We start from the raw sequence: 27,855 nt of genomic DNA, 5'->3' as shown, positions 1-27,855 counted from the left end.
AGAAAGTTTTGATTTTAACTAATTATAAGGTAAAACACTTCCATTTTAAGAAATATAGAATGAGAAAAAATATTGTTAAAATGTAAAATCATGACTTAATAGAAAATGAACATGTGTCAAAGATTTTCTTTCATTCATTATTAATAATGGAGCCATTATGATGTCACAGTGGTTCAAAAGAGAATGCAAAAAACACTCATCCAGGCAAATAGGAGAGCTAAAATTTACAATCAATGCCACACTAGTCTGTAACTGGGCAGTAATCGTTTACATTCTACTAACAAACTCAAGTGCATTTCTATGGACAAAAATTATTTGCACGACTACAGGTTTTCTGCAATTTACAGAGTTGTAAACTAACTCAAAAACAATGAAAAGCCACAGGACCCTATATAATTAGATAAACCCGAAAAGTGTGCTAGACAGGACATCCCGTAGCAGCATTTTTTTTTTATGGTCCGCTTCAATATCTTTCGCAAAGCTGAAAAAGAAAAGAAAATCCACTGTAAGTCCTCATCCAGAAACACATTCACTTTGTTTCTTTCGAGTTTAATGTAATCTGGAGTATGGAGCCTTCATCGAGCACATTAAACGAGGTTTATTTAATAAAATTATCTGTGCAATGCCCTGGGGCACTCTTCGCGACCAGGTAGACCCTGGTGCATCTCAGCAGCGCGAGGAGAGAAGGCGCCTCCCACTCACCTGCGAATGGCTGCAGGTCAACAGCGTAAAACTTAGAGGAACTAGCAGGTCCCCGCTGGGAGTGAAGGGAGGAGAGGGTACACTGCAAAGCCTGCGGTCAGGGAGGGGAGAAAAACTTGCGCAACAGAGATCCGCTGAGAACTAGGGAAGCTGCGCACTGACCCACCTCGGGACGGACAACGCCGCCGCACCGCCTCTTTCCTTCCCCGCCCACGTCCCGCGGGAAGGGCCAGGGCGGGGCGACCTTTGCTAGGTCCCAGAGTAGCCCTGCCGCGGAGACGGGTTTTTGCGCTCCCAGGAGCGCGCCGCTTCCTTCTCGCCCCTCCCACCGGGACGGGTTTGGCCTGGGCAGTCGTTTCTGGGCGCCCGCACTTTGGACCGTGGTTTCGGCCAGACCCGCCCGCGAGTGGTTTCGATTGCGGACAGCGGCCTGGAGGAGGGCGGAGCGGCTGAGACGCGAAGAAGAAACTAGGGGCGATCCGCGTAGTGGAGACGGTCTTGCGCCTGAGACCGAGAGCAGCCGGAGAGAGCAGTGTGCAGGCCCCCAGCCCGCGGCGGCGCCTGTGCCAACTTCAGGGGCCGAAGCCCGAGGTTACTCCGGACGCGCCCGGGCCGGAGATCTCGAGGCCGCTGGGCCGAGAAGGCGTCTGCTAAGAAGGCAGCAGGTGCGCTGTCCCGCGGGAGCGCAGCGCCGCGCCCGGGGATGCGGACGCCGGTGGTGATGACGCTGGGCATGGTGCTCGCGCCCTGCGGGCTGCTGCTCAACCTGACGGGCACCCTGGCGCCCGGCTGGCGGCTGGTGAAGGGCTTCCTCAACGAGCCTGTGGACGTGGTGCTGTACCAGGGTTTGTGGGACATGTGCCGCGAGCAGAGCAGCCGCGAGCGTGAATGCGGCCAGACGGACAAGTGGGGCTACTTCGCAGCCACGCCGGTGGTTGTGGCTCGAGGACTCATGGTCACGTCACTGGCCGTCACGGCCCTGGGGCTGCTGCTGGCTTCGCTCGGCGTGCGCTGCTGGCAGGACGAGCCCCGCTTCTTGCTGGCGGGCGTCTCGGGCGTGGTGCTCTTCCTCGCGGGCCTCCTTAGCCTCATCCCAGTCTCCTGGTACAACCACTTTCTGGCAGACCGCGCCGTCCTGCCCGCCCCAGCCAGCCCGGTCACCGTGGAGGTGAGCTACAGCCTGGTACTGGGCTACCTGGGCAGCTGCCTGCTGTTGCTGGGCGGCTTCTCGCTGGCCCTCAGCTTCGCGCCCTGGTGCGAGGAGTATTGTTACCGCTCCCACAAGAAAACCGCTGGCAGCCCGCGCCGTCCCAGCATCAGCACCGTGTATGTCGAGCCCGCGCTTACGCCCGCAATCAAATACTACAGCGACGGCCAACACAGGCCGCGGCCCGCCGAGTTTGGCGCCACCGACAAGCCCAAGGTGGGCTTCCCCATGCCCCGGCCACCGCCCAAGGCCTACAACAACCCGGGGGACGTGCTCGACGGGGAGACGGTGACGGACTCCCAGGGCGCCTCCTCGCGCAGCACCCGGCCGTGCCACAGCTCCCTGCCCTGCGACTCCGACCTGTAGACAGTGCCCCCGCAGCCTGCTCTGGCCAGCTGTGTGTGATTAAGGACTCGCCTCACCACAGTTTAACCTTGAAGTTGTCTGTTACCTTGATGCTGGAAACGCCTGGCTTGAAGTGGGAACCTGGGACACGTATTCTTGTTCCTGTAACTGGTAACTGGTTCGAAGGGCGATCTTCTTTTCCTATGGCCAAACATAGAGGAAAGAGGCATGAGAACTACAAAAATTGACCAAATATTAAACCAGGTTATATTCAGACATAGGAACCTGGCTGATCTGCATACCGCCAGACCGCGGGGAACCTACAGGAAGATTCCTGCTGAGATTACTACTTCCCCATGCCTTTAACACTGTATACCCGTACCCTGGAAGGAAAAGCAGATATAAAACCCCAATTCCTCAAATATTCAGGGTCTCTTTCTCTGACTTTGAGAGGAGACCACTCTCTAATAAACTTTCCTTTTGTCTCTAACTCTGGGGCTTGAATTCTTTCCTAACTCTTAGAAGGTGACAGGCTTTTCATAACTGGGTTGAAGGAGGTAAGCAACTTTGCATCGTGTTGACCAGGACAATAACAACAAAAAATCAAAATCAGCAAATAGAGGCTCAAAAACGATTTGTCTGTCACCTTGAAACATTCTGAAATGCAGATGAACTTTGCATCAAGGTAAGTATTTTTTTCATTTTCATGCACACTCTCAAGGACCAATATATTTCTATGAGGCTCTTAAAAGTAAAGCCATGCAAATACCAGCAGCTTTCGTGGCTTTTATAGATATTACCTGATTAACTCGTATTTCCATTTCTTCATGTATAAATAGGATTTATCTTTTTAATCACTTATTTTTAAAGTGAAAGTTGAGGTCACACCAGAGTTTCTCTCTGAGAGGCAAGAAAGAGAATGAATGGACTAATACTATGTTTTGTCCTTTGTCTACCTCACCCTAGACATAGAAGACTACACATTAAATATTTGGTGCAAAATTGAACTTCTTAATTACGTTAGGTTAAAGTACACGTGTGTGTATCTCTCATTTATAAATAAAATTTGAAAACAAGAGCTTCAGACAAAGCTTTTTCATCTCCAGTACAACCTTTGGAAGTTTAAACCTTCATTTCTAACAATTTCCTGGCTGCCTAGGCACTGTTCCTGAAATCCAGCACTCATATCTTCACACTTCTTAGCATAAGATTACTAAAAGATGCCAATGGGCCCCACTTAAATTCCTGACTGTTTTATTTTTAGGTTCATGCTGTTTTCTGTGTTAAGCCAAGTCTATTGTTGAAAAAACTAGAAACACCAGTTTTCTAGGTGAGACTAGAAATCTTTTCCTCTTGTAACAGTGGTGCCTAAAGTCACAGGTAGGCAGCTCTGTGTCCCATGAGCAGGACTAAATCCCCAGCAAGGCTCTAATTCCAAGTGGTTGATTTCAAGGTGACTTTAATTGAATCGAGTCTCATCTTTAAAAACCAGCTTTTGGTAGACAATTCAGAGGTTGGAATGGTCAGTTCAGTGAGTGCTGATAATAGAGAACTACAGAACTAACTAAATAGCACATGCTGCTCCATTGCAGTGAAAGGGATAATACAGATACACTTTCTTTCCCATTTTGTACTGGAATTACCTGTTCTTGTCTTTTTGCAACCAAACTTTAAAGTGTGGGCATATCACCTGGAGATCTTTTTTAAATGCAAATTATGATTCTGAAGGTCTGGAGTGAGGCCTGAAACTGATTTCCTAAGATCACCCAGGAGATGACAAGCTCTTAATGGTCCCTCCTTGGGAATGCCAGGCTTTCACTGGGCCTGCGCCTCACTCAAATTTCAGTCCTAACTGGCAGCACGTAATCAGACCTTGGAAAGCTTGCCTTCTAGCTGAGTTAGGGGCCTTCCTCCAGGGAAGAAAGCCACAATGGAGAAAAGGCAACACTGCTTTTTTCAGCTACCTTAAAGAACAGGGATTAAATGGCTGAGAAGCCAGATCCGAGCAGACAACACAGATATTGGGTTTCTGGCAAGTACCGAATCTATTGAATCTTTTCTGCATCATAATCCCAAATATTTCTAGGGAAGCCTGATGTTTTGTATGTTTTTAGTTTTCCTCCCTTCCCAGTTATTCTCCACTGGCTTATATTCAAAACACTTCCTCTCTGGTAATTAAGATTTGTCAAGAGAACTCTTATTTTTGTCCTGTTGACAGAAATAAAACCAACACCCCCTTTAAAAATTAAAGACTTCTTTTGACCAGATATTCAAAATGGTGTGTTAAGGTACTCCTCCATCAGGCCTGATCTGTTTTAGGCCTGAGGGCTCTTCTTGGCCACAGCAGCACAAACTGAGGATGGGCTTGAGACTCAAGATGCTGGAGGAGGCCAGAGCCTCAGTAGTTGCTGTTGTGGGAAAGAACTCACCCTAAACTTAATACCAACTAGCCAAGCAACCACACTGCAGTGAAAACACTAATGCGAAATAGCATGGCCACCTTGCCTCAAGCTCTTCACACCCATAATGTGCCATCACAACTCATTTTTAATAATCCTGATTACCTACAAAGAACGTGTTATTATTTAAGGGGTGAAATCTTTTCAAGATTACTCAAGTTACGGCTGGAGGACCAAGGGATCTGTGAAGGTAGAGCAGACACTGCATTAACTCAGCTCCTGCTCTACCCGTTCAGCGATCTTCCTGTGATCTAGAGGCACGCCCTCACTAAGGAGGGGTGAGGTTTTCAGCATACATGCTGTCCATCCCTCAGGGAGGCTGTGGGAGGTGCTGTCAAAGATGCTTCAGTCACTACCCTCCTCTTCATCACCTAGATCATTCACCCAGGAAATGTAAGGGCACCTGTCACTTTGCCGGCACATTTTTGGATACCTAGAAAAGCAAAATTATTTCCAGGCCCTGCCTTTGTGAAACTAACATGCTCTAGTGTGAGAGATACGTACAAGGAAAACGAAGAATAAGCTAGGGTCAAGGGCTGGAGGAAAAAAGATGATATTTTAGGAAAGGTGGTCAGGATGGAAGTGATACTCCAGCAGGGAACTTAAAGAGAGCATTCTAGGCAGAGATAACAGCAAATTCCAAGTTCCTGCTAAAAAAAAATGTCAGTTAAAACAGGTCGGCATAGCAGTCTCAGCTCCAGCATGTTTTGCTTCCTTCTACTTCTCTCTAGGTCAGAGTGGTGAGGACAGAAAGATGGTCGTGGTACAATTGAATGAGGCTAGTGAAGTATATCATCTACACTTCATCAAGCTAATAGCTTCTTTAGTCTGGAATAAATTCAATCTGTTTTATAGAATGATTTCAGAATCAGTTATAAACAACTTGATATACAAATAACTGGCGAGAAACATTCTATTCTGCCAATGTATAAACAGCCCCACAATGTAGTAGAAAGATAAATTTAACCCTCAGAGCCTCATCACAACCCCAGAGTGCTGGGAAAAGGTTAATAACCAGGCTCTGCACCCCGCCCCCCACATACACCTTTACTCTGACCTTTCTAAAATAAAGGTCGGTCATTCATTTCTTTAAAACCCTTGGGATCTTCTTATGTATCATCCAGTCTCAGCTTAAATTACATTCATGACTTGGCCAAGGGCTAAGTTTTCACCCTCATTACTCTCTCACACACATAGTACCCTAGACTACTTCTTTTCCCCCATCAGCTTAGAGGAGTCGTATTTGAACATATATATGTGTCCAGTGTGTATTTTTCTTGATATACTTTCCCATTTTACCTCTATATGGAAAATAAGGACAGGGATGGTTTCCACTTATTTTTGTAATTCTAGACTGGGTACAATGCCTATTAGCAATTTAATAATTTAAAGTTACTTCTAAAAGCTGTTTCTGTACCCAAATGCGCCTTCACCTTATACACAACTTGTCATGTACACAGAAAGTAATTTGTAGCCCAAGGCCACTGGTCCAAAACCCAGGGCGGAAGCACTGACACTGGTGGGGAATGGGCCACAGGAGCAACTTTGAGAATTGGATTATGCCCTACAGCGATGGCAGCTCTTTGAGAGGCACCGACATGAAAGGCTGAGGAAAACTGAACGAGTCACTGCAATTTTTCTAGACCTTAGGTGATACATACTTCCTAATAGCCTAACCTCTGCACTTGCTGGACTTTAGTTTCCTCATCTGTACAGCTGGGAAGACTGTTAGATGTTATCAGACGGCCTGTCTAAATTTAATATTCTTAGAGTGAAGGTTAAGAATTAGATGGGGCTGAGAGGAAAGACATGAAATTTGAACAGCGAAAGCAGAGGAGGCTGATTGACCTGTAAAATTAGTAATTGGTTTGATAGCAACAAAACCCATGTACTAGTTCTAGGTTTCCCTGAATTTCATAAGCCTCCCAGCAGTTAAAATAGTAGGAACTTGGTTCATCCCTCCCATCATCCATGACCCCTCTCCCATAAGTACAAAGCACTTCATTTAACTCTTAATTGCTAGAGAGAGACACAAAAGGTCAAGTTTTGTGTAGGGCTTTTGAACCTAATGCCTGAGCCAATTAACTTTTCCGAAGCTCCTTGTTCTTCCAGAAGAAAACTCAAACCAATTAAAAGCTTATAGAATTTGAGTTTCTATAGGAAATTCAAGTTTTCATTTTTATTTTTTTTCCCTCTTTAATCCCCCCACCCCCACTTCCACCCCTGACCTATGGAAGTTGCCTGTCTCCCCTTAAGCACTGGCTCTCTGAAGGCAGAGCATCTCCTCCCACGTGCTCAGGCCACACTGTGGGGCAGGGGGTGTCCCCGGCACACTTTGGGGCCTGGCGCACCCAGGGTATGGTCTGTGGCTGCACCTGGGGTACGAACCCAGGACTTTCTGCATGTAAAGCAGACGTGCTAGCCACTACATTATGGAGCCACCCTAGGAAATTCAAGTTTTATGTCTGGTACAAGCTTATTGCTCCATCGGTTAGGTGGAGAGAAATTAAGTAAGAAATTAATAATTTATATAGAGAATATCACAACAGAAGCTTCTTATAGTTGAAAACATCCCATTGCTCCAAAGAGATAAGGTTATGAAGTTAACATATTAAAAATAATTTAGGGGATAGGAATGTTTAAAAATTGTTAAGTATAAAACCTTAAGTATCCATTTATAAAATTGTCTTTCTGGTGAAAAGGACATTCATGTGTTTTGTAAATTCTTGAATAGGAAAAGCATAACAGGATGTGTTAAACCAGATTCAGGAAGGATAATACTTAGGCGTACATTCATAAGATACCAAAGATAAGAAAAGATAAATAAGCGATGAGTGAGAAGGGGTGCATATATGACATACCATTTGGCTGCAGTCAGCTCCCCTTTTCCCAGGGAAAGGAAATAGGGGTATTCCTGGGGCCCAAACAGGAAAGGGGTCCTACAAAGTAGAAGGGTGTGGCTGAGAGAAACATTCCACCACAGAGCCTGTGGAAGTAGGCCGAGCTAGTGAGCTAGCCAGAATGAAAGCCGTGGAAGTCTCGGGGAGGCATAAGTTCTAAGAGAGACGCCGGCAGCGGCCTAAGCATGTCCAGAGAAAGTGGTAATAGTGGTTTACACCATCGGTGCATGTTTTTGAGCCAGAATTCCTTTGTGTCAATTTTTGCACTTCTGCACAGGTAGAGGCAGAGCCTTGCCAAGGGCAAACTTGACAGTGAGGATGGCTCTTGGGAGAGGGTAGCAAGAGAAACCTAATACAGCTGAGCTCCTGAGGCAACTCAATGATGCTGTTGACTCTCCCAGCCTCAGGAAAGGCAGGGCCCCAAGTATTTGTTCTTCAGGTCAAATTAATCTGTACTTGGGAATTTTTATACTTGATTGCAGAGTTTACTTTATGTACTATATCTACAGTAATAAGCCTAGGACTTCTCTTTATGCTTGGAAGCCCATACAAACTCATTCAGCGAGAAACTAAATAGGAATATCTGGAAAAGATTCAAGCAAGAAAAGTCCTTCCAAGTTGTGTTTTTATAATTGGGGCTAACGTTAGTAGACTCAGGTATGATGCTATGCACACGAGTGTTTTTATATTTTCTTTCGATGTCCAATTGGCCCGATGTAGGTTCTGTTAAACCCATTTTTATCCTTGGAGAAAGAGTTTCATGATTAAGTGATTTGCCCAAGACTGCTATTAAAGAATTTTATACTGTACTCCTGCTTTGTTACCTGTGTCTCCCATCACAGATTCGATGCTCTTGATTCTTTATGTGGGTGTGAATTAAGTAGATCCAGAAATACAGAGGTATCAGCAGTCAAAAGGGCTTTGGGATCTAAGTAGCATCTGTGTGTTTGCTCAACAAGCATGAGCTATTGAGATGAGTCCTGGTCCACACCTATAACTCTGTATGTTTCAGCCCACAGTATTCACCCACTTTACCTCAAACAACTCAGACAAACCATTTGTCTGAGTTTCTGTATTTGTAAAGCAAATTCACCTGCATTTAGGTTTAGAATCAAATGAGAGCATAAGAAAAACACTGATTTTACAAATTTTCATTAAAAATCAGTAATTTTGCAGTAAAATGTGTCTCAGAGAGGGAGTGGTAGGAAACTAACAACATCTGAACATTTACTACACTGTAGAAACTTGACCTTTACCTTAAAACATAAAAATTTAAGAGAGATTATTCCCATTTGTAAGATGGGGAAATAGATTCAGAGAGATTAACAAAGTTGGTGTCAGAGCCAAGGTTCAAATCCAGAACTCCTGACTAGTACTGGGATTAAAAAGCTTCTATGGATCAGCCGTAACCTAAATTATATGGAGATTGTACTGAAATCTGACTCTGTCTATGAATATTCGGTTTTTCAATACCTACTAAGAAAACCATATAAGATGACCTCCTCCAATCTAAAAAGCAGTTATTTTAATAAGAAGTTATATTTACCACAAACTGTTTCAGAAGTTAAAACAGTACACAATGAAATGTATAAGCAATTTTTATTGAGATGTTTTCAGCTCCTCTTTTCTAAGATTAGTCAGTTTGCAAAGAGGTTAATGATTCCTATAGGAAGAGAGACTTGAAGTTAGAGAACACAGACTACGTTAAAACAAAGCAAAAACATAGTTGAGCTATACAGAAGTTATCAGAGATCACAGCAGGAACATAAATTCTTAGGTTAACGCCAAATAACCCTAATAACATCTCACACCCCACCCCACAATAGAATTGAGCCCCTTATGGAAGTTACCAAAAGCTGAATTTCTTGATTACTATCTCACACATTTCACTCTGGTTTGAACAACTAAAGATTGAATAGAGTCTAAGGACAAAACAGTTGCTGAGCATTCACTTGATATACATAATAGCATCATTTATTAGCACTGCCTACTTTCAGCCAGCTAGAATTTTTCGGAAGGGATGTTCTTTAACTGTTTCTCACGATCTGTTTTTCTCAAAGAGACTTCTAGGCATACCAGCTCATTTTAGGCTTCATTGACAAAAGTCTCACTGTTCGTTAGAATCTCTTCTTCTTGGTCATTTTTCTTATGGCTGGTTGAACTTCTCGATGATGCTGTACTATTTCTAGAAATCAAAGAAACAAAGTCAAAAGAGTTGTTCCTTGAGATAGAAACTGGGATTGGGGAATAATTAGAAAGGGACAACTCATCCCCCATCAAAGGTTATCTTTTGTAGGAACTATGCCATCTTAATCGTCTCTTTAACAAAGCAAATGACCTAGAATGGACAATACTTGAGTCAATTATGACTTGTTACTGGACATTTACTTAACTCTCAAAATGATACATTCTCTCAATCAAGGGAAACTAGATAATAGGAGTCAATGAATACCAAATCACAGGACAGGTGATTAACAAATGGACACGAGTGAGTTAGGAAAGCAAGTTAAAGTGGTAGAAAAACCTAAGGTGACAATCAGAACCCCAAGGGTAGGATATTAGTCATCTTAATAATTAACCAGTTAGCTATTAACCAGTGTTACCTTGGGCAAAGACAAATCACTCCTCTTGGTCTTTTCTTCAGTCTATAAAGGGAAGGCTGGACAGACATGTAACCTATAAAACTTTGATCAGCTCTAGATTCATTGACACATAGGTGGTTTAATGTCCCTTCCCAATATGTGTATTTAATCAGTTTCTTCAATTACTGTATCTTCCCACTCTAAAGCTTGTTTTGCAAACATTCCTACTCTAAATCATCAATTTGTTATTCTCGTTCGTTTCTTCAATCCAATGAATCTCTTGCTATTACACCAAACTTAACACTTGTGCTTTAAATTTTTCCTAAGTTTTTCATTTTACCTCCTGTTATGGGCGGAAATGTGTTCCCTTCAAATTCATATGTTGAAGTCATAAACCCCACTACCTCAGAATGCGACCATATTCAGAGATAGGGTCTTTCAAGAGGTCATTATATTAAATGAGGTCATTAGTATGAGCTGTAAGCCAAAATTACTGGCGTCCTTGTAGAATTAGAGATTATACACAGACATGTACAGAGGAAAGACCATGTAAAGATACAGGGAGAAGTCTGCACCTACAATTCAAGAAGAAACAAACCCTCGGCCTCAGAAGAAATCCACCCCACTGACACATTGACTTTAGACTTCCAGCCTCCAGAACTGTGAGAAGATAAATCTCTGTTTAATATGCTCAATCTGTAGCATTTGTTATAGCAGCTCTAGCAAACTAATACACCTAATTTTTCCTCCAAATAATCATTAGCACTAACTCTGCCTCATTGGTGGGAAATCTCATTTCATCCCTGAGATTGTGCCACTGACTGCTGGTTTAGTCAGATTTTATCTGCCACTTACAATAATATTGTTTGCCCCAGGTCTCACCCAAAGAGATAGTCTCTGTTTTGTTTTTGTTTTTCCCAGGTTATCTGACAGGGAAGCCTACTTCATCACCTAAATCCTTTCCCAGAGGACAAGTTTCTAGAGTGAATTCATACCTCCAAACTCATTAATCTTATTTTATAAGTGACTTCTTTGGAATAAAACTCTCCCATGAGGAAAAAATTTAAACTCTCTCATGAGGACATTAATTGCTGTTCACCTTTTGAAGTCATGTTTTCTTCTGAAATATACAAATGCTCCCAATGGTTAAGCTGAGGGCGATGTGGCCAGGGGCGGGTCCATGCACTGCCTCTTCACAGAACTCTTGACCCTGTTCCATCAGACAGCTGCATTTTCTCATCTCTCCTTCCATTGTACAGATTCCCCTCCCATTACAGAAATCACTGCTACAAGGCAGATGTTTTGCCCTCTGTGAGTCCTTGGGCTGAACAGACTCCCCTCTTTCCTTGGTTTCTGAGGTCTTGCTTTCTCTAGCGAGAATTGGAGGGATCAGTGTTTTTCTGACAGGATAATTCATCCCTTCTGGACCCAGATAACTAGCGTTGGTGGGCTTGGTAGCCTGGAGAGGTTGAGCAGCTTTCAAATTCACCATTTTTCCAGCTTCTGGCTTTTCAGGTGTTGGTACTGAGTGAATTTTATCTGGATAAGCACCTATAAAAATAGTAGGTATGAGTGTGAGTATATGCACATATTTATCAGTTAAGAGCTATTTCAGAAGAACAAGAATTGTAATGGACTTAACCAAATAAATTTGAATGTATGAGATCATAAATTACTACCATTACTTTTGACTAAACAAAAAATAATTAAATATTTATATAAGAAGAACTGCATATTTTAAAGCACTTAAAATGTTTGGTTTCAGGTCCAGTCTATTTATCATAACAATCTACTATTAGATAATGGCATACACAGTTTTAGCCAAGGCAAATTCCATTACAATAATGTTTATTTCTATAAGGATTGCTGTGGTAGATCTAGGTAGTAAATGTATAGACTAGAAAGATTTTTTTAAATGTAAGTTTACCTATAAATACTTAAAATTTTTTTGAGTCCAAGATCTATAAGTTGCAGGTTTAAAGTCAGTAAGTTTCGCAAGATCTACAAGTTGCAAATATTGAATCAATTCCAGTGGTGGTGGTGGGAGAGGCATACATTAGGCAGAGAGCAGGCAACAGTGTCCTTCTAACCAAAAAGGAACCTGAAGTTATGTTTGTGTTTATGACATTTCACCAAATTCTTTATTATTGTTGGCACAAGTATCATTCCTCATGTGAACACTAAAGACCAAACTATGGGGAGGGAAGACAGTAGTATTCAGCAATAAAATTACTTCTTGCATCTGCCTTAAGCTGGTATCACAGGAGTGTCCAATCCTGGGCAGTTTAGGGTCTCTCATGGTAAGGTATATCCAGAGGAAGCCAGTCTAACTTCATACACCCAGTACCATCCAAAAACGTTATGTAAAAGTCAGAGTAAAATAATTATTAAGGAGCAGAGCCAACTCTCAGGCTTAAGTCACCAAGAATGGAAGAGCAAGTGAAGGCATGTTAGGTTTCTGGTTTAGTTTTAAAACCAGGTAATGAAGGTGATAAATTTTTCACTTGTTGACCCTCCTCCTTAAGTCACTGCCAACACAGGGTTTTCAACAAAACCATCCTATTTGCAAGACCATAGAATCAATTCTGGGAAAATCCATCTTTTCTACTAAAGATGAAGTGATTAGCAATAATAACTTGTCTTTCAGCTAGTCAGGTTTTAGGAAGATTAGAATTAAATTGAGAAGTCACTGAGAACTCTTCACAGTAAGATTCCTTTCCTAAATCTTTTTCTTTACTAGTTATCACCATTTTCAGTACCAAGCCCACTGCCCCTTTAATTCTATAGCTCACAGGACTTGGATACCATTGGAGCTGTAGCCATAGAATTCTGTTACAAGCAGCTATGATCTTGTAATTTGTCAGCTGACTGGCCATGACAACACCTTTCCACAAAGGCACTATTTGGCACAGGATTTTTATAACAACCACCTACAGTCCGCATTTAAGTACTAACACAATAGTGTTATGTACTAATATGACAGCTTTATACACATTCTCTTGTATTCCTTAACACATTTATAGAATTAGATATTACTTAAAGTAAGTCATTCATGGTAATGAACAGTGGGTCCTGGCTAGGAGTTACTCACAGCCCATTTCATCAGATCCATCCAGACAGTCAGCCTGACCATCACAAACTTGCTCCATGAAAATGCACTTCTGACCATCCTTACAGGATTGTAATGGTGCAGAGCACTGGACAGCTTTAATACATTTATTTGTGTCAGCCAAGTAGTACCCATGGGAACATTTACAAGTCTGTCCTTCAGGATTTGGTAAACAAATATGGCCACATCCTCCATTGTCTTTCGAGCAGCTGTTACTACCTGTGGATCTCACCCCCCCATCCAAAAAAATATATATTAATTTAGATTTTTTCAGAAGGGTCTTCTGCAAATTTTCTGCAAATACACTATTAGAGTTACAGGACCCAGATGTTTTTCCCAGAGGAGACAGCTCTTCGATTTAATTCCTTTTAGTCCACTAGGTACCAAGTGAATGATGACTCTTCTTTATGGATGAGGATGGCTTTAGAAACCTAGGAGTTCAGACAAGGAACCAGCTTAAGAAAATTGGAGGTGAACTCTGGCTCATTCAAGACCCCATTATGAGTTTTCTCCTCTCACACCAAGCACTGAAGATCAGAACTAGATGGGTCCTAGAAATAAAACTTTCTTTAAATGAAAACATGGGGACTGTAGACTCTATTATCCCTCTAAGAGTCAAAATTACAGATTATAGGTTGCCAGAAGTAAAGATGAGGATGGAAGGGAAAAAAACCAAAGCGTCTGATTTAGTCAGCCATTTATAGCTTCCCATAGTTCTCCAAAGCTTATGTCGTAAACTTTAACTTCTAGTGAGATTTTACCTTTTGACATATTCCAGAAGTTGTGGAATAGATATGTGTGTAGTACAGATAAAGCCTACTTTAATGGTGACAGAGAACTTCCTTATGGTACTCAGAACTAAGTAATAGATTATCATCACTTGTGTGACCATTATCACACTGAAGAATTCTAAAACTGTTCTCCCCACAAAGGCAAGACAGGAGGAGTTTAAACATGACTAATACCAGTTTATAAAGGTGAGCTTTCAAAAACATAGCAATGGAGCAGCATTCTCTTAAGACTAATATACTCATCATACTAATATACTCATCATACATGGTAGATATGGTTAACTATTTGAGCTTATATTATTTGGTGTTATTCTCCACTAGGAACAGATTTCTTATATTACTACTTTAACTAAGCCCATCATCATCCTCCCCAAACATGCAATTAGGCACTCCATTTGTGTCTATAAGAAGGGTGGAGAAAAACATCTGAGCATCCCTCAAGTTGATATTTCAAGGATTAGTAAATATCCCAAGTAGGTACAAGTGACAATGAGTAGAATGAAGATTAATACCACTACCACATTAGAGCTAAAAGGGGATTTTGATTATAACACTATTGTAATTAATATGCAATAATAGAACTAAAATAAAACCCAGGTCTACCAAACCCTAGCCCATATACTTACCATTATTATGTCTGCTAGATAAGTAACAGGATTAGTTATATACCAGAATCAGACTGTGTACAACTGCATAAAGACAAGAGAGTTATGCAGATCTATGGGAATTGCCAGAGAAATATTTTAATGGAGAACACAAAGATATGTCAAGGAGATATTGCAGGATGGCGCATCCCCTCCATAGGGAAATTCAGTAGACTTCAGCATTGTCATAATCATTGCAAGTTTGCTTCCTGTAAACTTTTAAATCCACAATATTCTGATCTACTTAGAACCACTGGTTTTCTGAGAGTTCTGCCTTGCTGTACCAAACTTTAGTGATTTGGGCTGAAACAAAACCAGTGGACAATCATTAACAAAAGTGAAATTTTATTTTAAGATTTCCTGGGCAAAGAGCATTGCTCAATGTGAAAACAGTCACTTGTTTGTATAAACTCCAGTTGAGTAACAGAGTAACCAGAAGAGACATGTATTTTTCTAAATCTTGTTTCTGAGAAGAAACTTCAAGATAAATAGAAAACATTTTATATCTTTTTCCAAAATAAATCAGGTGTTAATAAGCTATATTGAACATATTCACATATGTCCAGATATCTAAAGATAGAAAATTAAGATCTGTGACACTTAAATGCAATCCATACAATTGATGAATAATGATTTTAAACATTGTTCTATTTCTGAAAATGACTTATCTACAACAAGAGTCACCAGGGGATTTTAAAATAGATGACCAAGGTCTTACCACAGACCTAATAAATTAGCATCTCTGGGGTAGGACTTGACAGCTTTTTGTAATTCTGATGTGGCCAGCCCAACTGATCAATGGACCAGCATTTGGAAATAAAAAGAATCAGATTTATCTTACACAGCATTTTCCAGTTTTAGCAAATCTAGACTCTAGCCAGAAATAATATACTAGAGCACTGTGGTTTAGGACAATCTCTTTGAATATACTAGAAATACCCTACAAATATAGAATGCTCTATAATTCATTCAGTACTTTTGTATGTATTTAGTCAACTGAAACAGGTACTGTCTTCATTTTACAGGTAAGATGTTACAGCTAATAGCTACTGACTGATGGAAAAGTTATACAACCTAGTTCCTCTTTCTGGTCCAGTTTTCTCTCTACCATACTATGGTGTCCTCCAAAGTAGAGAGCCTCGTATGAATGCCACAAATCTCAGGCAGCACAGGACTAAATATCTTCATATAAAGAATAATCAAATAAGTCAAAGCTCCTCCAAGTCACAGAATCACTGTTACACATACATGTTAGAACAGATAAGTTGTTCAGCTAGTCTTCCAAAAGAAAAATACTGCCAACGGTCAGTGCTAAGCAGTAGCACATTCATTGTAGATGATGAGGAGTAAATCCAGATCACAAAGACAATCAGATGTAGAATTAAGACATACCATCATCAATTGTTGTCTAGAACATCATGCCTTTGCCGTATGTAAAGTGGTTAAGGCCCAGAATTCCTCTGCAATCAACTCTGTATCTAGAGGCATCTTGTTGAATACTTTCTATGAGTCCTCTCCCTAGAAAGAGAGGTTCAGTTTACTTCACCTAGCCCAAAACAGCTGTGCTCTATCCTGTAGCTCTTTATGTCTTGCCCAGCCTCCCCTCCAGGAAGGCACTGGCTGCCATGCATTCTCTGAAGACCAGTTTCTCATTCATTCCACATTAATAGTGATACACAAAGGTTTGCTCATGCATATTTGTTAAGTTCTCAATTTTATTCCTTCATGAAGGGGCTATTGCATGACTCTGTGGTCTGTTATAGGCTACTCGGGTTGGGGAATGATTGTATTTGTTTGAAAGGTGGTGCAGAAAATTGTAAACTCAGATTGAAAATCTATTTGAAGTCATGGCTGAAGACCAGAGAGTAGAATATCACTATTTCATCTGGCTAAGGTCCCTCAGACTCACATTTAGGGTATAGGTAATAATTGCTTACCAGTATCAGCCCAGTATATTTGGGTCCCTGAATCTGAAAAGGTCAGGCCCACAGGGACCTGAGATTCCTGCCACGGCACCCTCCTCCTGCTGCCATCCATAGAGGCATATTCAATGCTGGCGCCACGCCTAGCGTCACCCTAGGAACCCAGATCCACAAAGCACATGACTGCAGTAGCTGGATGGAGCACAACAGAGGTTGGGCAGTAAAGATTTTCGCTGAACAAGACAGTAAAATACTGGCCTTCTGAAGAAGCTACACTGATGTGAGGATTCTCACTGTCAATCCAGTATACGTTTCCACTCAACCAGTGCACAGAAAGGTCGATTACTGTCCCTTCTGCAGATATGATTCTCCTCCAAGACAGATTTCCAGATTCTTTGAGCCTCAGTTGCCTAATATCACCATTATCCAACTCTGAAAGGTAGAGTGCCTTCTCCTGGACAAGGCAGTCCATTGATGTCAGATGGTTCACAGTGGTAACGGGAAGTACCCTATGCTCTGGTAAAGTTGCTTGTCCTAGTGAAGTGTCTAGATTTTTCAGATAAATCTATAAAAAAAAGAAGTCAGGTAGATGGTACCAGTTGAGTCTAGTCTAATTTGTCATCTTGATTTTGCATTAATGTTAAGATACTTAAGTTTAGTTTTTCATATATTCTGTCTTCTAAAAGTAGATAGCAGTTATTTCTCTCCCTTCCTGGAGTTTCAAACACTTAAAATTCCTCAAATTCATGTTTTAAAGATTTACTCCTCTGCTAAAGGCCCTCCCTTTTACATGAGACTCTACTATTAAGATCTTACTGAAACTAAAGTCAATCTTCCACTCCAAAGTTTGTTTTGTCATTTAAAAATGCCAAAATTGACAAGTCCTCTAGATGATAGAAATTAGGGATGATTTGCTTGTCAGTGCCTTTTATCCTATGATTTAAGAAAAGTTGCCTCACAAAATGTACTTACCCCACCCCCACAAAATGTACTAGAACACAGCTGAGCTGCTTTTATTTGGAATTGCTCTGTGTCATGGGCTAAGTGCTCTGACAACTAAACAACACTGTCTAAATAAACTAAACTAAACAAACCTTGCTGTATTCTGGTGTACTAAGCATTTCTTAAAGGAATTTAAATAGGAGTGGTCTTCATTTCATAGCTACTTTATTTTGGTCGTCATAGCTCTCAGCACACAGAGAATACCAAAATTTAAGTTGTATTTGAAGAATATTCAAAGGAAAGAGCCCCTACTATTTATAACTGCATATGAAGAATTTAAATTACTCAGTCTACAATAGAACATAACCTAAGCACTGACATGTGACAAAGCCTATGGACGGTACCTGTATGATAACTGTGGGCAATGCAAGGAATAGAAATGCAGAATCCTTGATAGGAATGCAGTTGATGCCATCGTCTGCAAGCAAGAATCCAATGGGGTAATGACAGCTTTCCTTGGATTGTGTGCTCAGAAGGCACAAGTGAGAATATCCAGTATCCAGGCAAGGATTAGAAGACCTAGGCTCTAGCACTTCATGCATTATCTGGAAGAAAACAGCTAGATGTCACCACACATTAGTAAATCCTTAAAAATAGCAGATGAATAAATCTTGCTTTTTAACCATTACGGATGAATGTCACACCAGTGTGTATGTGGGGAACTCATACATGTAGCCTTTTTAAGGAGAATTAGGGGGAATATTTTGAAGAGTACATTTTGAATGAGTCCATTAGGCTGTTCAAAATGCTTGATGAGGACAGCCCTGTTCTTGCCTGTCATCTTCTTCATATGCTGTATTGTTCTTGTCTTCATCTCAGACCAGAAGACTTTATCTTCCAATACAGCAACCGAAAAGGGGCTCTTGATTTGTGTGAGCTGCAACATCTAAAATGGTGAAGGTTTCTGGAATGAGTTTTACACAAGGCACATGACACTTCATACAAACCTAATGCCAAAAGAACACTTACGCTAGTACCGGTACCATCTAGATTGGTAGAACCAATACAGTGAAATTTGTCATCGGACCAGAATATCTTCCAACTCAACTGGTCAAGAACTATGCTAGTTGGCCAGCCAAGACCTTGACTGAGGAGCACTTTTCTGCTGCTACCATCCATTCCAGCTTGTTCTATGTGGGGCTCTCCTCCAATTTCAGACCAGTACATTAACCTATGTGGATAAAAGTCAGCTTTGAGATAAAGTATTACCTCACAAAAAATAACATCAATTAATTCCTTAAAACAGTGATTTGCAGCCTAATTATTTTTTCTTCAAACTTAAACTTGGTCTATTCCATAAGCATAATTGTGAAGTAGTAAAAGGTTTCCCTTGATATTTTCTGGTGGTTGTTTAGTCATCATTTTGGGGTAAAATATCATGACAGTTGTACAAGGAGGCAAGGAATTCAGTACTCCCTAAGGCACGGAAAATATCTGTGGAATCTGACAATCTTTTCCGGGCTGGAAAGTAGGCTAGTTCCACAAACAGACTTGTGCCCCAGACCTTGTTCATGGCCACAAGCTATTAGATGCATCAGAAACTACTGCCAGTTTCCTGAGGACCATGTTAATAGATTCCTGGTTGAATGTATTATAAAGGTTTAAAAAGCAGAGATAGGGTGCCCAATCTGGGTTACCTTTGAATCCTGAGTTTTGCTTTGTCTTATTTGTTCATTCAATACGCATATGGCTGTCCCAATGAAGGCTTGGCTCTGCCAAGTAGGAAATGTTGTCTCTTAAGTTCCTGGCCCTTTACTGAGAGAAAGGACTCTAGATAGAAGAACCCAGGTTCAACCCCAACACACAATTATCCACCCCCCCTTCCCCCACCACCAAGCACATTATTGTAAATTAAACACTATCTCTAGTTCCATTCTCCTTCCTCCTGCAATATTAAAGCCATACAAATTCTCCATTCAGAAGTATATTTGTTAATTTTGGCAAAGGAAATATAGGTGGGCCACCAAATGAGCAACTTATATCTCGCTTAACTGAAATAAAGGACTTTCTCCAGAAGATTTTAAAATTACTATGTGTGTGATTGATCCACATCACCATAAAACCTGAAGTAAAGTCAGAAAAGGTTTCTATTCACTTGTTCTGTGTCCAGTGAACACAACCAAAGAAGAACTAAAGAGGAAAAACAAGCCTAAAGGACTTGACCAGTAGTTGTGATGACTGCACTCACCCACTTAGGGGATCTAAAGCCAAAGACAGTGGTTGGTTCAGGTCATCATTGAGGACAATTGTGTACTCAGATTTTTTTCTCCAATTAGCAGTCAACTGAATCGCCAAAATCTGGCCAGCTGTCCCATCCATCCAGTAGAGATTCCTCGCAATCCAGTCTACCACTATACAATCTGATTTTATCCCTGAAGAGAGGAAACCATTCAACATGTGTACTTAGCTTAAATTATAGCTTTTACTGGGTTTGAGCTCATGGGCATCAAACTAGCATGCCATGTTAATTAGTTTTTCAACTAGTAAATGCATCTCCATCAGAGCAGTCTTCTTTAAAATGCTCCAAAGTACTATTTGTAGAGGAAGATGCCATTACAAACATTGGTCACTGGCTGATAGTTTGGTTGACTCCTGTGTCTATTGAGATGACAATGCATATTTCAATTTCTAACCAACTAGCAAGCCTTAATTCCTTTAGCTAAGGAGATATAATTAAACAAATGATTAGAACGTTAATGGCCACTCATTATATTTTCTATGCTATGTGTATTTAGTCAGGGCAAGATGAGAAATTGCCCTAATGAAAGGACATACCTTTCACCACAGTCCCTTTCTTCTTTGTGTCCATGCTTATCCACTTAATACCTTCCGCACCGAGGTCTGTCCAGAAGACCTTCTGATCCATTAAGTCGTAGTCAATAGATGAAATAATCAGGTTCTTGTCTGTAGTTACCAGAATATCTTCTTTAAAGCTCCGCGATCCATAGAGGAGTAGGTTACACTGAATTGCCACAAGCAGGATTGGTTCAGTACCAATTGAATGAGAAGTGCTTTCAGTATGGCCTTAGGGTTTGAACAGTGAAACCCAGCATTGGCTAGGGAATTAGAGGACAAAGTAGTCTTTGCCTTCTCATTGCCAGGGCTATGATACCAGCCATCTGGTATCTAGGTAGCCCTTCTCTTGATGTAATGGTTAAGCGAATACCCACAGTTTTAAGATACTTCGTATAAAAGTTATGATTAGCTTAAATTAGAAACCACACTTCTAACTAAATATTGTGGAGGTAGGTGGGCAGGAAAGAAGTGCTTGTCAGGACTTTAGACACTTATAATAACTTCAGGTGAGGCTGACCCATGGATACAGAGGCCAGAGTTATGGTTTTATTATAACTAATAAGTTATAATAATGCCTTAATTAGTATATACTTTCAGACTCGAATTCAGTATGAAATACAAAGTATAAAAAGTGTGCTTTGGGATTGTGCTAGGCTTGCCCTGAAGACAGGTAAAGCAGGCTGGGGCATTTAAGACCTGAGAAAGAGAGATTTGCATTGGTATTCTTGGAAGATTTAAGACTTCGAAGCTTATGATCCAGGGCCTAGGAGATATCCCCAGTTCCAGTTTACCTGTTGCTTTACAGGTATGGCCATCAGGCTCCAGTGAGTAGCCAGCATGACAAGTATAACTATAGGAGCCCTCAGTATTGATACAGGTCTGACTACAAGGCCGACTACCCAGCTTCTGGCACTCATCCACATCCTTGCAGATTCGGCCACTATTTTTCAGTTCAAAGCCTTGCTTACAAGCATATACCTGAAAGAAGATGGAAAACATTAAGACTTTATGAAGACAGTACAACATTGATAAAAAGGCTTTGACCTTGCTATAAAAAGCCCATGGCAATACACTCAATTTTAGCAACTCAAATGGTTCTCAGGACCAACTTTATTTTGAATACAGTCACTCTCTTCCTATCAGTCCTCCCACACACCTCACTCCCTTGCCACCACCATGTGTCCGGAGTTAACAAAGGTGTCCAAGTTCAGATGAGGACACATAGAACCCCAGCATAATCGGTGAGTGAAGAGGTACATAGACTTAACAGAACTGGTTGTCTACCAAAAGCGATGTTTCTATGACCAGACATCAGAACATAATTTTCTTCTACTTGCCCATCAGAACCAAGGTCACTATGTTCAGCCAACTAATAATGTTAGTAGAATGCATGGGCAGTCCTCAATTTAAGGCCAGTCCCATTAGAAATACTCGATGGATGGGACTTCCACAAAAACTTCTTGCTTAGCCCTGTCAACCAGAGTTCACAGCTGAGGTGGGAAAAAACCTTTGTAGTAGAGTTTCTGAAGGCTGAGTGGTGACACAGAATAGGGAAGGAACTAGAAAGGACTCACCAGAAGCCCGGAAATGCTCAGGCACAGAGCCATCAGTAGATGGGTCAGGACAGCTCTCTCATGTAAGACTTAGAGCAGTGGTCTCCAACCTTTTTGGCACCAGAGACTGGCGCTCCTATGAAAATCTAGTGCCCAATGATGTATGGTGGAGCTGAGGCAGTGATGCTAACACTGGGGATGAAGCTTTGCTCATTGGCCACTCACCTTTTACTATGCAGCCCGCTTCCTAACAAGCTAGGACTGATACCAGTGTGCGGTCCAGGGGCTGGGGACCCCCGACTTAGACCTTAAGGAGCAGTCAGGGAGAGCCTTGAATGAAGAATTTGCCCTCTTTCACTAAACAAAGTTTAGAGATGCTAGAAAACAGTAACTGAAGAACTCAGGCCCACGTGTGGACTGGTAGCAGGTGTGGGAACATTGTGCTTGGCTGCATGCTGATGATTAGCACTTTCTACCTTCATCAGAGCCATCTGCACAGTCCTCCTTCCCGTTGCACACAAGGCTGAGGTTGAGGCAGGTGTAGGAGTGACACCGGAACTCAGAACTCTGGCACTTCTTAGGAGAGCCCGGAGAGGATGACTTTCTACTTTCATGGTCTACTCCTCAAACACCCCTCCCACAGCAGGGCTGCCCTTGTGTACAAGATGCCTCCATTCTGGTAAAGGAATGAGTTTCAGGTCCTGTAGCATTTGATTGCTCAGTTGGTTTCTCATGCTAAGCAGAAGCAAGAGGTAGGTGCCTCTTGAAGCCATCTGCCTTCTCCCTTAGTGTGAGCCCCCCACACTCACATCCGGCCTCGTCGCTGCCATCCCTGCAGTCACGCTGCCCATCGCAGTGCCACGAATCAGGCACACACTGGTCTCCCCTGGCACAGGACCACTGCCTGGAGCCACACCAAAGCTCCTCAAGGTCACAGTCCTTGAGGAGACAGTGAGAGACTTAGCAACGCCTACATTCAGCACCCAGGAGAGGGTTCTTAGGGGAAGAGGACGTCTGTGTTTATGAGACAACTCTCAAGACCCTTCTGCAACCAAGCCAGGTAGAGCCTAAAGACTTGGAGGTGACAGGGATCATAAGAAACTCTTTCTGTAGCTGGAATTTATAGGAAGAGTTCTTGGTGATACAAATGTGAGTGGGAAGAGGGAAGAAATGTCTTATTTTGTCAAACCAGGAAGTCTTAAGAAGCATAAACAAAACAATCTGCTCCAGAAACTCTTCTCTAGAATTCTTCCCACCATGTCTAACTCACATCCTAGTACATTAATATTTACAACATATTTTTTACCTAATCTGCCTTGGATACTCAGGTCTGGAGCAGAATGCACAAGAGGAAGGGAGGGGACATCTGTGCATATGCTATATCCCAGAGCCTTTAGATCTACTTTTGACCCCTCAGGTGCTACAAGGCACACCTTAAACCAATTTTACTAATGAGTAAATAAAGCATTTGGGAGTAAGTACTTTCTTAAGGTCAAATGCAAGCAGTAGGCTTCAAGCCCAGGCTGTATCTCACGCAATGTGGTAACTTCAGCATACTTTATGGGAAGAGCTAAGCATCTCTCTGGGTAGGACATTTAAGCCACGGCCATCAAGGCCTAACACTTATAAACCTACAATAAAAAACCTCTTAAAAGTTTAACTTTCAACAGGAGGATCTTAACACTTTGGACATGTTGGTGTAATTACGAGTGGCCTTCTGGGGAGTAATTATGGGCAACTTCTCTATTCTTGATTTCCCGAGTTTTTTTATAGGGACGTGTGTGTTACTGCTGTGATTAGAAATCTAGTTTATTTTTCTGCAAGAAGACTGGGCTACCTTCTCATCACTTCCATCTCTGCAGTCTAAGTCATGGTCACATATCCACTCCGCCAACACACATTCTCCACTTTGGGGGCACTTCACCTGCCCCGATGGGCACTGCAGGGGCCAGGAAATAGGACAGCCATCTTCATTTGAGTGGTCCAGGCAGTCTCGGTTCCCATCATAATGCAGAGAATAAGATATGCATTGGCCATTCTCACATCTAAATTCAGATGTGCTGCATTTTTCATGAACTGAAAAATAAAGCATTAAGTAAGAACTCAGATGGAGAAGTGAATCAATGGCAAATGAAGTGGTTTGAAAACTCCTGGTCTTCTGCTGTCACCTTGGGAACTAAGCCTCAGCATGCGTTAGGGCAGAGAGATAGTTCAAGTACAGTGCTAGGCCAGAAAAGGCCTACCAAGCTAGCCCAGAAAATCCTCTCTGTCCTAGAAATAAAGATTATGTATCCCATAAAAATAAAGAGACAGCAATGACATCTACGAACAAAGGCTGAGGGACAAGGATGGGACACTGGACTAGGAAGGATAGTGGGATTTTCCTCTGGGCCCCTTAATATCATCCATGAGAAAAGAAATCTCCCCACAATACCCAATATATTCTATAATTTATGTTCTTGGACTCAATTCCTACAGATAGAAGTTGCTTGAATTGGTTCAAGAAAAAGAGTCAGGTCCTCAGCAAAATTTATACTTTGGGTTCCTCCCTACTTCCTTCTCATGTATCTTTCCTCCCGATGTCCTTCTCATAAGCCCAAGTTGTCATATGCTGTAGATACTCAGTTGCCTCCACATCCAAATCTATCATGATACCTTACCCAGACTCCTCTTCTTCCCACTTCAATTCTCCACATTCTCTCTTCTATTCTAATCTCACAACATGATTAGGAAGAATAGAAATAAAGATTATGTATCCCCTAAAAATAAAGAGACAGAAATGACATCTACGAATGAGATGGCCCATCCCATGAGAAGATGTAGGACCAAAATTAAAATCTTCAGGGAGGTAGATTTTAGCTCAGTAAGAAATAATCCTTTATTTCGGTAGTAGATTTGTTTTTCACTTACAGAAATCTTCTTTTCATGCAAAGGAGAATGTTGCAGCATGATCTCCAAATCCCCCCTTACTCAGAAACTTTCATCTTAATTTGTTAACTCTGCAGTAACTACAGTCAGTCCTCATTTGTGGATTCAGTATTTGCACATTTCCCTCCTTGCTAAAATTTATTTGTAACCCCCAAAATCAATACTCCCACACATTCATGGTTATTTCCCAAGATATACAAAGTGGCAGAAGTACTGAGTTGCCTGACACATGTGTTTCCAGTTGAGGTGGAACAAGGCAACGCTCTGCTGTCATTTCATTTCTCATACTATACGTAGGTGTCCTTTTTGCAGTCTCTTTAGGGCCATGCTTTTCACATTTTTGTACTTTTTGGTGATTCTGTTGTTTAAAATGAGTGTAGTGCTGATATGCAGTCTAGTGTTCCTAAGTGCAAGAAGTCTATGATGTGCATTATGGAGAAAAATATGTGTGCTAGATGGTCGTTGTTCAGGCATGACGTATTGTGCCATTGGCTGTGACTTTGGTATTAATGAGCCAACAATATATATTAAGTTGTCTTTAAATGGAAACACATAAAATAAGGTTATATATTTATTGGTTGACAAAAATGTTGTGACCAGAGACTTGTAGAAATCTCATTTTGTATTTATTCTAGAAGCAATGATTCAATATCTGCTAATTCAGTGATCGTAGCAACTATAGAACATAACTACATGAATAAGGAGAATCAACTGAAATGCGGTTTTAAATACTCTAGGAAGTTTCATGGAACTTACTACATCCTTTTTCATCTTTTTTGTCAGAACAGTCTGGGTTGCCATCACATAGCCAGCTCTCAGGGATACAGTGGGTCTTGTTGTCACAGCGCAGAGAACAGTCTTCAGTGGGTTTCCAGCAGTCCAACTCGTCAGTCCAAGCACTGCTGAGCCCCATTACAGCGGTATTTCTCCTCAATGCACTTGCTTCTGTCCAGACACTGGAAGACCCCTTAAACGGAAAGGGCCAAAAGCTAGCACCATGCACTCAGTCATGCTGAAGGTTCAAAAGTAGATTAACTTGCCCTCATTCTGGAGTTTGAGAGGTAAATAGACAGACTGCATGTTATTTGGGCTCTGTATTTTAGTTGATCTATACGCAAGCTTCAATAAAGTCCTTAGGTCAATTAGGTTAGCAAGCTGAACTAGGTTGTTTAAATATGACCTTACATTTGGTTGGTTACTTGAACGATTTGTTAGAACCCTACCAAGGTCGCTCTGTGACTCCGGCTATGTAAAGGCAGATATTGGAACACTTAAACAAATTTGAAGAAATGAGGAAGCCATAAAATGAGCCCTCACAGAATCCGTATTCTGACAGACTATGACTTTTATCTATGAAAATTTATCAAGGAAAAGCAAGTATAATGATAATAAATACTCTGGCAATTCACACCATGCACCCAAGTCTGACTCAGTGTACCTGGAACAAAAGACTAAGAAGGGGAAATGGTGACAGACCTGATCTGTTGCAGAGCTGGGAACAGTCTCTTCATCGGAGCCATCCTGACAGTCACGCCCACCATCACAGAGGTACTCCCGAGATATGCATTCCTTCCCGTTCTGACAGAGGTCAGAAGATTGGGTACAAAGTAGAGGGAGTGGTGGGGGGACGAGTAAGATGGGTGCTTGCGGCTGCTCCTTCAACCTCCAGATCTAGAATAAGAAGCTGCTTCAGCAAAGTGGTCCATTAGATTTCGTCAATGGAGATGTGCTTCTACTGTGCCCCTCCTCCAGAAAACCAGGTCGTGGTTGGGTAGCTACATCCTCCTACCTTGTAGGAAGAAAAAGTAAAACTGACCCAAAGACTAACCTTTAGATTAAGTGTGGTACATTCGCCTATAATCTAATGGCTTTGAATCTGGGCAAATTGTTTTATCCTTTCAGGTCTATTATCTTTAACCTTGTTTTTTTTTGTTTGTTTTTGTTTTTTTGTTTTTGTTTTTTGTTACCACCTGATGCTATATTCTGGGAGTGAAAAATAAAGTAAGGTACTTACTGAAGACAGGGACCTGCTCTATGCAGTTCCCTGCTATAGCATTTTATGGTCTAGACAGGGGTCAGCATAAGGTGAACACTCATTTGCTGAGATGTGCAAGTTACCTTATGAAAAGTTACCAATTAATACTCATCAGCAATTATTGCAGCATCCTAGCAAGTTTGTTAGTAGAAAAATCAAAACTGGATTTGTTTCCAAAAAGTTAACTGTTTATTGGCATATGTTACTACCTATGTCCTATACCTAATGCTTCTTAATCCTTAAGATCAGGTTAAACCAACCGATGAGAGAATACGTAAGGCAGTTGAGGCAGAAAAGGGAGATGAGAGACCTTTGTGGATTGGGTACATAAAAAAGGAATATTTCCATCCCTCTTTGCTCTTCGCTTCTGCTCTTCCTTAGGACTTCCAGCCACTTCTGCTGATAAAGCCATGAATCCTATGATAGGATTTCTTCTTTTTTTTCCTTATGATCTAAGATCAGATTTTTTAGCTCTGTTGCAAAGGGGTGTGTGTGTGTGTGTGTGTTGTGTGTGTTACACACACACACACATATATATTTCAGGTAATATATATATATATATATACTTATATATATACCTATATATATATATATCTCAAACCAGTTTTAAATGGGTTAATCTTTAAATGGGTTAATCTAAATGACAAGACATAGCTTCTACAGGAGGAGAGCACTACCTGGCCTGGCACCCACAGCTCCAGAGACACTTCACAAAGTGTGCTCCATAAGATGCCACTGCTGTGGGAAAAGGGGTTCCTTAGTCAAATCAGTTCGGGAAGCCGCTTAGAGCAAAATCAGTGGCTCTCTTAACTGTCAGATTAAGAGCTTTAATACGCTAATGTGCAAGAGGATTCTCAAAAGGGGTCATGGTGTGCAGAGT

At 41.5% G+C, this 27,855-nt stretch overlaps 2 protein-coding genes and 1 long non-coding RNA gene across 9 annotated transcripts; 1 reads left to right on the top strand and 2 right to left on the bottom strand.

Moving 5' to 3' along the window:
- The first annotated feature begins 915 nt into the window (after positions 1–915).
- CLDN23 (claudin 23) lies at positions 916–2,744 on the top strand. The gene has a single exon (XM_039846484.1). It carries the CDS (start codon positions 1,406–1,408, stop codon positions 2,273–2,275), a length of 870 nt encoding a protein of 289 aa, XP_039702418.1. The 5' UTR covers positions 916–1,405; the 3' UTR covers positions 2,276–2,744.
- Positions 2,745–9,193: 6,449 nt separating this feature from the next.
- LOC120589071 (uncharacterized) lies at positions 9,194–11,331 on the bottom strand. Its single transcript, XR_005649376.1, has 2 exons — positions 10,217–11,331; positions 9,194–9,798 (listed from the first exon to the last, which is right to left on the bottom strand). It is a non-coding gene; the product is annotated as an uncharacterized LOC120589071 (long non-coding RNA).
- A 9-nt stretch (positions 11,332–11,340) lies between these two features.
- LOC120589070 (low-density lipoprotein receptor-related protein 6-like) lies at positions 11,341–26,595 on the bottom strand. 7 transcript variants are annotated; one of them, XM_039846477.1, is made up of 11 exons: positions 26,417–26,595; positions 25,697–25,907; positions 23,850–24,088; positions 22,822–22,951; positions 20,439–21,437; positions 18,633–18,834; positions 18,387–18,549; positions 18,008–18,210; positions 16,920–17,226; positions 16,132–16,257; positions 11,341–13,539 (listed from the first exon to the last, which is right to left on the bottom strand). In XM_039846477.1, exons 6-10 carry the CDS (start codon positions 18,828–18,830, stop codon positions 16,148–16,150), a joined length of 981 nt encoding a protein of 326 aa, XP_039702411.1. In that variant the 5' UTR covers positions 18,831–18,834; positions 20,439–21,437; positions 22,822–22,951; positions 23,850–24,088; positions 25,697–25,907; positions 26,417–26,595; the 3' UTR covers positions 11,341–13,539; positions 16,132–16,147. The 7 variants fall into 7 exon arrangements, with proteins under 7 accessions (XP_039702411.1, XP_039702412.1, XP_039702410.1 ...); XM_039846478.1 differs by having other exon boundaries at positions 11,341–11,746; XM_039846476.1 differs by lacking the exon at positions 11,341–13,539 and adding an exon at positions 14,815–15,042.
- Between the last annotated feature and the right edge of the window lie 1,260 nt (positions 26,596–27,855).

Source organism: Pteropus medius, unplaced genomic scaffold (genome assembly GCF_902729225.1).
Source record: "Pteropus medius unplaced genomic scaffold, Ma_sr-lr_union100, whole genome shotgun sequence".
NCBI classification, from domain to species: domain Eukaryota; kingdom Metazoa; phylum Chordata; class Mammalia; order Chiroptera; family Pteropodidae; genus Pteropus; species Pteropus medius.
Note: the sequence above shows the minus strand (reverse complement) of the source record. Positions and strands in the feature narration are given on the sequence as shown.

Excerpts from the sequence above, each read along its gene's own strand:
- CLDN23 (XM_039846484.1), top strand. The coding sequence starts at position 1,406 with ATGCGGACGCCGGTGGTGATGACGCTGGGCATGGTGCTCGCGCCCTGC.
- LOC120589070 (XM_039846477.1), bottom strand. The coding sequence starts at position 18,830 with ATGTACTGGTCTGAAATTGGAGGAGAGCCCCACATAGAACAAGCTGGA. Across the intron at positions 18,550-18,632 it reads TAGATGGTACCGGTACTAGC|ATGTTGCAGCTCACACAAAT; the intron begins GTAAGTGTTCTT and ends TCACCATTTTAG. Across the intron at positions 17,227-18,007 it reads TGCCCACAGTTATCATACAG|ATTTATCTGAAAAATCTAGA; the intron begins GTACCGTCCATA and ends TTTTTTTTATAG.